The following is an 11,146-nucleotide window of genomic DNA, read 5'->3' on the forward strand; positions in this document are numbered from 1 at the left end:
TTTGTCACTTCTTTTCCTTAAAGAAGTGAAGGCAATGTAAGAGAGGACTTGTGTGGCGTATATGCAGGTGTGAAGTTAAGTGTGGTTACTTATCTATGCCCCATGCCAGCAATACTCTGTTCTAGCTTCAGCAGCCAAAGAATTTGGTTGGATCAGGGGGATTGGACTAGATGATCTTTTGAGGTCCCTTCCAATCCCTAATGTTCTGTGATTCTGTGATTTAAGTCTGTTCTGTATGCAACCTCTCTTTTCTTAAAAAAAACAACCAAAACAAGTGGTTAAATCTGTGCGCTGTGCTTTTGTTGTCAGGTCTTTTCTGCTTAGTGGCGCAAGCGAGAGCCCAGAGGTTTGCGGAGCAGCCACCTCTGCAGAAGAAAACTCCTCGTGCAGGGTTTCTCACGGGCGAATCTCGGTGCGTGCGGTTCTGTCTTTGTGCTGCTCAGCCACAGTTGCTAATTCCAGGATTGTGTTAGCTCTGCATCAGGGAGCCTCTGAGGGAGATTGATTACTTTGAGGCCTAAGGCGAGCCACAAGGAGCGTTCGTGTGCTCTCCTTATCCAGAAGGCTGCGGAAGAGGAAGCCTGAAAGGGGTTAAGAGTGTGTGTGATGTTATATATGGATTGCAGTTGAGTCTGCCTGACAGGAACCAGTGGGAGAGAAAGAGATACAGGAACTGAAAAGGCTGAAGCTTTGTGGCTTAAATAGAAGAAAATGAGAAGGTGTTTGCTCAGATGAAGGAAATGAATCAGATGTGCTTAGCCTGAGTCACTCACATAGCTTGTGCTGATCCCTTACAGGTTTTCTTAGGTACTGGTGTAATGTGGTTGCATTTCCACCTGTGGGCATGGCAGACCTTCCTCAAATCGAGGAATCCATCTGGGGCTTTCTTCTGCCACTGCTCACAAGAATTTCAGGCAGAGGATAATAATAGAGCAGAATACAAGTGAGCTATAGAAGGAGCAGTGCAGTGGTATCTGCTGAAGCTTGTGCTTAGGAAGCCTGTACGATCTGGGAGTAAGTTCATAACCACTCCGTGTCTCAGTAGCTGCTGCAGGGTGTTGCAGTTCCCTCTGGTTGCACACCACTACTTCATCTGCTCGTCACCTTTCAGTATAGACAGCGAGCTTGTGTCCGTGCCAACGCGTGCTTCTGGAGGACCTCTCCCTGCTATAAATAAACACTGCCAAATTTGACGAGCTGGCCCAGGTCGCCTGCTGAAGTGCCTACTAGGAATGGACTGCAGGAAGAACCTCGGTTGTACTGGTTCAGAGGAGCAGCTGAGGAATCATTTTAGCATGGCAATTAATTGAATTGAACACCTTTGACTCAACAGAGTCCTAGCAAGTATAACTTTCCTCCTTCAATTGTTTTTTGGGCTTTTTATGGGGTTGTTTTTCCAGTCTTGACTACTTCAGGAATGAAATCCAGCAGAGCTTGCTTCCCAGTGGGGTGTATGTGTGAAGAGTGGGGGAAAATAGGGAAATCCTGGTGGCACCACATCAATTTAGAAACAGCACCACCGAAAAAAACCCAAAACATTTCAAAGCACATGAAAAGCTCTAAGAAGCTTCCATGCAGTTGCTCAGGATGAGTTTGGGGGTAGGGAGTGTGGGAGACAACGTCCCATGGGAGACCCTAGAGACAGTTGTGTGAAATGCTGAGTATTTCCTCTGGCTGCGCTAGCAAAGTCACACAGGAAAAAAAGGATTTGAATTTGCATTTTCCTTGCATTTGCTGCTCTTGAAATCTCATCAGTAAATATCACTGGGTGATGGTGGCTTGGAAGAACTGAGCAGGGCAAATTTGGAAAGCTTGGGTTCTGCCCTGTTACTATTCCTTGATTTTAATGCTCGTCTGTCCCTCTCTTTCCAAAAAAAGCTGGGAATTAACAGCTGTTCTGTTTCTCTGCTCGCTCCATGCTGGGAGTGTTTTCTGGCACAGAAGAGTCCCAAGCATCTCAGTTTTATGAACAGGATCCTGATGTGTGTACGTAATGATCCTTTTAATACACCCGTAGATAGGCAGCAGAAATAGAGTGGAGCGAGGTTTCAGTGAGGGTTAGGATGACAGTGCAGGGTTTTAGAGTTTAGCTCAACACTTCCCTGTTAATCAACTCAGGTGTATGGGCTTTTTTCCAGAGTTTTGTCCATTTTTGCTGTCCTTTTTAGATGGAGCAACTTGGGGAATCATTTTTTGGCCATATAAGATGTAGAGGCTGATTCACGTCTTCTTCCCGGCCAGCCACGTGTTCGTGCACGTTTTCCCTGACCTGACAGGGAGATAATCCTTTCCTCTTAATAGAAATGCGTATGGGTTGGTGTGAGCCTCATGAAAAGGGAGCAAGCCAAGCAGTCACTTCTGTTACTTCCCTTTTCCCCCAGGATTTCCTGTATTTCCTCCTTTGGATGCAGCAATTTGCCTGTATAGTAATGAAGAATATAACTAAAAAACCCCAGGTATTTTGATGTTAATTTGGCTGTGGCTGTTAAAACATTACTGTAATGTAAATTTAAAAGAGTCCATGAATCCTGTTATGTACTTAAACATATCTAGTGACCACGCTGCAAAGATGCCACTTGAAACACTGAGTTTAAAAGTCACTGGATTTGGTTGTCCATGATATTGCCGCAGTTGTTTCTGTGAACCAAGTAAAATTTGGATATATGGATCACCCACTTGATGGAAACTTTTATTCTTTAATAAACCACAGAAATCTGTTCTTGACTTCTCTTGCAGCTGAGCGTGCTCTAGATACCATGAATTTTGATGTGATCAAAGGAAAACCCATTCGCATCATGTGGTCTCAGAGGGACCCCTCCTTGAGGAAGTCAGGGGTTGGCAATGTCTTCATTAAGAACCTGGACAAATCCATTGATAACAAGGCACTTTATGACACATTCTCAGCGTTTGGGAATATTTTGTCCTGCAAGGTGAGACGTGGTTACTTTGTCCAATTCTCTCATAGCAGTGATGCAGACAGCATAGGAAGTGAAAGGGGCACCTTTCACCAAGAGAGGAGTGGGGTCTCTGAAAGGCAGAGTTGACCAAAAGGGTCAGGGATTGCTGCAGTTACGCCAGGTTTGGTCACGAGGTGCGAGTGTGAAACACAGATAATGTCTTCTTAGTGCTGACTCCTGGCAATGAACTATTTCCATGTGCTGGTGTTGTGTCTGAGCGTGACAGAGGAGAAAATGTGTCCAGAGAGCTGACGTTTTGTTTTCCTTCCACGTGTAGGTGGTGTGCGATGAGAATGGCTCTAAGGGCTACGCATTTGTGCACTTTGAGACCCAGGATGCTGCAGATAGAGCCATCGAGAAGATGAACGGCATGCTGCTAAACGACCGCAAAGTGTGAGTGTCACAGCCAGAAGCAGCAACGATCGCATGAACCGTGATGCATCTCGGTATTAACAGGGACACACAAGGCACTGGTTCTCCTGGCCCGAGCCTTGGCCTTCTACCTCTCCACTCCAGGGCTGGTGAGTGACCCTGCCCAAGCCATGGCCTGCTACCCCTCCATCACAGGGCTGGTGGGTTTCCCTGACCAGGCCTTGATTTGCAACCTGGGCTGGGGTGGGCTTCTGTGGCCAAGACTCTCTCCACTGCAGAGCTGGGTGGGCGTCCTTGGCCGACCGTAGGACAGGAGATTTTTCTGGTTGGTCTGTGGCTGTTCGTCCTTCTCTTCTGCTGTCACCCTTTCTTGTCCCCATTCCCAGCTCCTACTACACACTCATTTTTTGCCTTGCTGCAAGTCACACATTGCTTTTCCCCTCTTGTAAGCAAGCCGCTTATTGGGATTTTCATTCTTTCTTACAGATTTGTTGGGAGATTCAAGTCTCGTAAAGAGCGGGAGGCTGAGTTGGGAGCCAAGGCGAAGGAGTTCACCAATGTTTATATTAAAAACTTTGGGGATGACATGGATGATGAAAGACTAAAGGAGCTCTTCAGCAAATACGGTAAATACAGAAACACTTTTAATTAGACTGTGAATTTCATGACCCAGGGTAATTTACCAGTGCTGCTACCATCTGTATAGCTCTACCTGGGTCAGTTTGAGGCTGAGGAACACAAAGGGTTGAGGTGTGGGTAGTAGCTGTGCCAAATGTTGGACAGGAGGCAGAGGCTGACCAGCTGGATGAGAAGAGAGAGGGCTGGCGCTGTTATTTGGAGTTTAATAGACTGGAAATAATCTTAGGATATTTTACTGACCCCTGTCCCTTGGTAACAGGTAAAACTCTGAGTGTTAAAGTGATGACAGATCCCACTGGAAAATCCAAAGGCTTTGGCTTTGTAAGCTTTGAAAAGCATGAAGATGCTAACAAGGTATGACCAGTTTTTATGCTGCTTGGGTATCTTCAGAGAAGAAAAACTTACTTGTTTTATCATAGGAGCCTGTTACTAAAATGAGAGAAAATTCTGCCTCAGGCTTAACCTCTTCTAGATGTGGGAACTTGGAAACCTTTTTCACCTTACTAGCTTGACATTCCAGGGTAGCTTGGCATTTCTCCAGGTTACTGGATCCACAAAGCATGCAGTGGTATAATCAAGAATGTTAATTGCTGAAGGAATACTACAATGCAGGGCTTGAGGAGGAAGGAGTCTCGAGTGAGAACTTTGCTTAGAAATGGTCTTCTCTAAGCAGTATGCTTGTTAAAATTTGGCCCTGGTTGCAAGAAGGGGTGGGGATAAATCACAAGTTGCTGTTAGCCTGGTATTTAGAGTGGTATTGTCAGCGTGGTCTCTCCTGATAACTTCAGTTTGTCTTTAATTAGCCTGCTCTTACACGGAAGCAGTGCAAAGGTAATGTTGATTTATTGGCTGACAAGCAGGGATACAGTGTGAGCTTTGGACAGTCCTGTTAACAGGATCAGGTGCTGTCTTGCTTCAGCAGTTGACGGTTTCCTCTTGAACCCTCTGTCCAGGCAGTAGAAGAAATGAATGGAAAGGATATCAATGGGAAAATGGTATTTGTAGGCCGAGCACAGAAGAAGGTCGAGCGCCAGGCAGAGCTGAAGCGGAGGTTTGAGCAGCTGAAACAAGAGAGACTCAGCCGGTACCAGGTGAATAGTCTGTTCCTTTTCTGAATTTAAGCACCTTTTTCAGTCTATACACAGACTTGAAAGGAATTAACAAAGTAGTTGTTGTCCTGTGAGGGATCCTGGGGCTTAAAATGCAAAGGTGACTCCATGGTATTTGAGGGCAGGGGGTTATCAGGCAATGAAATATTTAGGACACAAGACACATGCAGTCTCGTTTACTTTAAAATGGGGGTACCTAGAGGGATGGAAAGAGACAGCATAACCCTGCACCGTTGTGTCTCTAATTTGTGGCAAAACTGGGTCTGTCAGAGATCGCATCCGAGTCTTTCCCACTCCTTGCCATGTAGTGCCGGACGGGGGATGCGAGATGCAACAGGACAGCAGAGGAAATCCAGACAAGCTTCCTTTCACCACAGTGGGACTTGTCTCTACGCCTCTGCAACATTTATCACCTTCAGCTTTGGGTGGTATGAACCTGATGCTAAATCAAGGGTTTTCAGGCAAATTATAGCTCTGGCAGATGGGTGCTAACAGTTGAAGTGCTCAAGATTTTTCTGTAATGTGATGAGTGTCTTGCTCTTCTCTCTCTTCTAGGGTGTTAACCTGTACATTAAAAACCTAGATGACACTATAGATGATGAGAAACTGAGGAAGGAGTTCTCACCGTTTGGGTCAATAACGAGTGCCAAGGTACTGTGGGGTTTGGGAGTATTTGGATTTTAAGGCCTGAAGAACGAGCTGTTATCGTCATGGGATTGAAGGGCAGTTCTTCTCTCCCCTGGTCATTGTGGTCCTGAGAACATCTGGACTAGTAAATACACAGATTTCTTTGGGTCTTGGTGGGTTATTACTGAAAACTTGCTTCGTTTTCTCATCAAAACATGCTTGTTTGAGGTAACTCAATCAGTATGTAATGGCATTTTCTATGTGCCTTTATGGATCGCACCAAATCTTTCCCATTCCTTACTGTGCAGTGTGGGCCTGGGGACACATGGTGCTTAGAGAAAAGCAGAGTAAATCCAGACAGGTGACTTCCATTCATCGAGTACCTGTCTCTACACCTCTGCAACAGTTCTGTTAGACCTGCATGAAATCTGGCATCTAAAAATGACAAATTCTTAGGCGAAGCTGTTGTAATGGTACTCCACTGGCAATTGATCTTTACTGCAGGTGATGCTGGAAGATGGACGGAGCAAAGGGTTTGGCTTTGTCTGCTTTTCCTCTCCAGAGGAAGCTACAAAAGCAGTGACAGAGATGAATGGGCGAATTGTGGGCTCGAAGCCGTTGTATGTTGCACTCGCACAGAGGAAAGAGGAGCGAAAGGCCCATCTCACTAACCAGTACATGCAGCGCATTGCTGGGATGAGAGCCTTGCCTGCCAACACCATCATTAATCAGTTCCAGCCTGCTGCTGGGGGATATTTCATGCCTGCTGTGCCCCAGGTGAGTTGACCTAGTGTGGGGTTTTTTTAACCTGTCTCAGAGCCTTGATGGTTCAGCTGCAGTAATCTCATTGAGCCTTTCTTGTGCCCATAAGCAAATAACCCCTAATGAGGGCTGCAGTCAGTGGAGTTAATTCTGTGACTTCCCAGCTGCCTGTTCTCTTAATGTGAATTGCATGTCGAGTCCTGGCAACCACTGCCAAAACATGCTGTAAACAATGTTTGTTATTCATAGAAGCTGCCTCTGAGCTTGTCTTTCTTTCTCCAGGCCCAGAGCAGACCCACTTACTATGCACCCAATCAAATGGCACAGATGAGACCCAACCCACGCTGGCAGCAAGGAGGAAGACCTCAAGGTGAGAGTACTAGCGACTATTTTGGTTGTATGACCATAGAGGCTGTTCTTTCCAACAAAAGCAATGCGTGTTTTCCTTTGCACAACACAAACTTGTTTCCTGTCGCTGACTGTCCTGACTTGCCAGTCAGCTCTGTTTTGAGGATTTCCCCTCATTTCTTCCATTAGGCTTCCAGGGAATGCCAAATGCCATGCGCCAGTCTGGACCACGGCCAGCGCTGCGCCATCTGGCCCCTGCAGGCAATGCCCCAGCCTCCCGTGGCCTCCCCGCTGCTGCCCAGCGAGTTGGTAAGGTGTCTGCCTCCAGGGTCTTCCCCTTGTCCGTGAGGGAGGAGGATGCTATTGAGACTTGTGTTTCCAAAGATGGTTGTCAGATCTGGATAACCAAAGGTCACTTGGAGCGATGGGCAGAGACAGCACCTGAATCTTCCCTCTTCCTTGCTGTGCAGTGCAGGTCTGGGGACAGTTGGTGCTACAGCACAGCAGTGGAAATCCAGATGGGTTGCTTTCCACTGCTTTGGAACTCATCTCTACACCTCTGCAACATTTACCACTAAAAAAACCCAAAACATCTCTGTAGGTTATGGATATTGTTTGCAGACTAGAGCATCCAAATTCAATTTATAGCTAGCAAATATTTTAAATGCAGAATGTAAAATCCATGGTTTCATTTTAAGGAGAAGAGCCCCTTCCTGAAGTAGCCAGTTGCATTTTGGACCAGTTTCTAAAGAAGTATTCCTGTGCAGAGCATGGTTTGAATTCAGCAGTTAATATCAGACATCCCAAAGTGTTTGCTTGTTGCTGCAGGTGTTTGTCGTTGTTTTTTGCAGGTGTTGGTGCCACAGCACAGAATTTAGCTCCTCGTCCGCCTGTAGCTGCCCCGGCTCCCCGAGCGGTTCCTCCTTACAAATACGCCTCAAGTGTCCGCAGCCCACACCCAGCTGTGCAGCCTTTGCAGGTAACACAGGGGCTGGGCTGGGCACTCTGCAGTTCCTGTGGTCCAACAGATCTTACATGCAACTGAAGTGTTTTTGCAGAAACTTCAGGCTACTTTTATAACCCAGACAGTAATCAGAAGTTGGAGTTTTACCTTTGCCAGGGGCAATCCAGTTGATTTATCTATCTTGTACTTTTAAGCCATTTTTTTACCCAGATTCTCTCTAAGGATATTTTTCTTGGTCCTTTGCTTTCCCATTTTGTGACAGTTCATTCTCTCGCCTCTTTGCCAAATTCTCACCAGGGTATTGTTGAAGACACAGTTTGCTTCTCCCATAAAACTCTGCTTTGTACAAAAAGCTGGCATGGATGTTGCTCTCTCAGCTGTGTTACTTGTCTCAACCGTGCTTGATCCAGTTTTTGTAAGAGATTTACAGTGCCCCTGTGTGTGACATTATGGGATTTAGAGTTCAGGACTTGGAGGGAGCATGTTTGTGAACCAAGGGCACCTTTTCACAGAATCACAGGATGTGAGGAGTTGGAAGGGACCTGGAAAGCTCCCCCAGTGCAACCCCTGCCAGAGCAGGATCACCAGAGCAGTCACACAGGAACACGGCCAGGGCTTTGGGTGTCTGCAGACAAGGAGACTCCACAACCTCTCTGGGCAGCCTGGGCCATGCTCCATAACCCTCACCCTGACAAAGTTTGGCCTCATCTTCAGCTTGAACCTCCTGTGCTCCAGCTTGGGACCATTGCCCCTTGTCCTGGCATTGGCCATCCCAGAGCAGAGCCTGGCTCCTTCCTCCTGACACTGCCCTTTCCCAATGGATCCCCAGGAATGAGGGCACCCCTCAGTCTCCTCTGCTCCAAGCTCCAGAGCCCCAGCTCCCTCAGCTGCTCCTCAGCAGGAGATGCTCCACTCAAGACTTTCTGAAACTGAAGTCTGCTGTAGGCTTGGCAAAGATTGTGTTTTAAAGGAGGGAATATTGTATTGCTGTCTCTAAATATGAAGCGATCAGGCCAGTATTTATTTCAGAGCCCTCCTGTCTGCCCTTCTCTAGGCCCCTCAGCCTGCAGTACATGTGCAGGGACAGGAACCGCTCACAGCCTCCATGCTGGCTGCTGCCCCTCCCCAGGAGCAGAAGCAGATGCTGGGTAAGTGAAACCCTGGTTCTTACAGATGGGGTTTTACTTTGGAAATCCCCTCAGCTTTCAGAGATTACTTTGGAACTGAATCTTGGCCGTCTGAATGTCCTTTTTCCCCTCAGGAGAACGTTTGTTCCCTCTGATCCAAGCTATGCACCCCAGCCTTGCGGGCAAGATCACAGGAATGCTGCTAGAGATTGACAACTCCGAGCTGCTGCACATGCTGGAGTCTCCAGAGTCCCTCCGCTCAAAGGTAACCGGCCTGTTCCTTTGGGGTGGATTTTGGGAGCCTTTGGCCAAGAACAGAGGTCTCACCAGACGGTGTTGTCTCCCCGAGGTGGAGGAGGCCGTGGCGGTGTTGCAGGCTCACCAAGCCAAGAAAGAAGCTGCCCAGAAGGTGGGCGTGGTTGCTGCTACCTCTTAAACCAGGAAGACTGGTGAGTGTCTTGGTCCGTGGCTTCACTCAAAAGCTTCCAGAATCAGAGTAAATTGTGATTGTTATCAAATGTAGAGCCAGTCTGGAGGTCCATGTGCAGCAGTTATCTGTTTTTTTTTAATTTGCTTTAAAACAAAACAAAACAAAAACCCTTACATGGTTTCTCCCAGCAGAATCCTTATTGTAGAAGCTTTAGAAATATTCCTCAGAAACGTTATTTTAATGAAGCTTCAGAAAGATGCTGCAGAAGTCCCTGAAGTGATCCTAGCAGTTGACATGTCAGGGAAGGATGATGTGTCGAGATGAGCCTTGTGAAACTGCTAATCTGGGAAATAAAACGAGAGAGACACAAGATGTTCTAGTGACTTTGAGGCTAAATAGGCTGTGAATTCCTTACCCTGACAATCATCTGCCTGTGGTACATGCTGAAGTGCTGCTGTCAGGACTGTCATGTCACTTGTCCAGGCAAGTGCTGTCTCCTGCGTTTGGAGCTGGCTCTTGTTAACTTCTGAATAAGGTTTTTGATTCTTTGAATGGCTCCTCTGGCTTTTGATGATCCATTTTAATGTGGGTTGTCTGCAATCGGCATCTTCAGCACTTCCCGTGACGCTGTTGTGGTCGGATGTCACGACTCAAAATGGTGAAAAAACGATGATTACATTTTCATCTTTGTATTTGTCAGTAGCTTCAGTCACTGCTTTCTCTACTAAAGAGTTTGACTTTCATGTCAGATGATGAAAAATTGATATTATCTACAGCTGTGAATGCGGTCTCCGTAACTTCCAAATCGTATTGGAGTCCTTATGGTTTGTAATGCTCTAAGTTCAGCCCGCGGTGAGGTGTGCTGTGTAGGTAACTTGTCTTCCTCTTTTCCTCCAGGATGCAAAGAAGCCAAATAGCCCCTTCCTAGACATCAGCTCAAGATGTTTGAAGATTCTTCACTGTCCTGCAGATCGCAATGCCGTGCATCATATCACATAGTTATATTGCATTTTGTAAATTAATCTTTAAGGTCTTATTTAAAAAGCCAGCTCTGAAGCTCTAGGTTTCAAAACCAGGATTGGGCTTGCAAGCTTTTCCTCTGTGGTCAGGGCAGAGCAACCCTTTGTGTCTTCTGAGCAGGACACGGAGGGATTTAGGTTGAAAGTATTTTGTGGTTTTGGTTTTAACTTGAACAATCCAGTTTGGAAAGTCTGGAAAGCATTTATCAATAAAGGAATAAAAACTTTGTCTGTTTGTTCTCGTTCCTCTAGATTTGATAAGTAAATGGGATGTGGCTTAGTAAAATTAAACTGGCGGGCAGTTGTCATATGATAGATACATGAAAATTGTGGTTTAATTGAGTTATTCTGCCTGTTAACTTTGGCCAATCACTCTTTTGAAGCAGCTGTGGTAAAATTATGCCATGGGACGTTTGGGTTGGGTTTGGTTAAGTGTGTGAATGAGATGAATATAACCAAGCCGTGATCAAATAGAAGGTTTTGGGAGCTGTTTTTCAAGTGAACATAAAATGGGCTTGGCTCTTTCCTTATCCTCTGCAGGAGAGCAGGAGTTTTGCTGTTCTTCGTGTGTATCTTAGGTTTTTTCTGGATGTTTGAGTGGTTTTGTTGCTATATTATACTCTAAAGCCGGTTGCATTCTGTCAGTGGTGTTGATAAACGCTTTGTTAAAACTTTTGGGTGATCCTTTGCGATAAAAAGCGTTCTTCAAGCAAGCCTAGAGCTGCTGCTGCGGGAGGAAGGGGCTTGCTGAGGCACCTGGAGGTGAACACGGCTGCTCCCTGGTGGAAACGG

At 46.3% G+C, this 11,146-nt stretch overlaps 1 protein-coding gene across 1 annotated transcript in view; it reads left to right on the forward strand.

Moving 5' to 3' along the window:
• PABPC4 (poly(A) binding protein, cytoplasmic 4 (inducible form)) overlaps positions 1-10,576 on the forward strand; it is a 13,703-nt gene extending 3,127 nt beyond the window's left edge. Inside the window, exons 2-15 of the mRNA XM_010192520.1 lie at positions 2,737-2,930; positions 3,235-3,350; positions 3,816-3,955; positions 4,228-4,322; positions 4,922-5,059; positions 5,633-5,728; positions 6,209-6,481; positions 6,749-6,836; positions 7,004-7,123; positions 7,666-7,793; positions 8,833-8,926; positions 9,040-9,170; positions 9,255-9,354; positions 10,233-10,576. Coding sequence (XP_010190822.1) covers positions 2,737-2,930; positions 3,235-3,350; positions 3,816-3,955; positions 4,228-4,322; positions 4,922-5,059; positions 5,633-5,728; positions 6,209-6,481; positions 6,749-6,836; positions 7,004-7,123; positions 7,666-7,793; positions 8,833-8,926; positions 9,040-9,170; positions 9,255-9,341 — 1,700 coding nt within the window. The 3' untranslated portion in view covers positions 9,342-9,354; positions 10,233-10,576. The remainder of the gene's footprint in view (positions 1-2,736; positions 2,931-3,234; positions 3,351-3,815; positions 3,956-4,227; positions 4,323-4,921; positions 5,060-5,632; positions 5,729-6,208; positions 6,482-6,748; positions 6,837-7,003; positions 7,124-7,665; positions 7,794-8,832; positions 8,927-9,039; positions 9,171-9,254; positions 9,355-10,232) is intronic.
• Positions 10,577-11,146: the final 570 nt, after the last annotated feature.

Source organism: Mesitornis unicolor, unplaced genomic scaffold (genome assembly GCF_000695765.1).
Source record: "Mesitornis unicolor isolate BGI_N332 unplaced genomic scaffold, ASM69576v1 scaffold30199, whole genome shotgun sequence".
In the NCBI taxonomy this organism is placed as follows: domain Eukaryota; kingdom Metazoa; phylum Chordata; class Aves; order Mesitornithiformes; family Mesitornithidae; genus Mesitornis; species Mesitornis unicolor.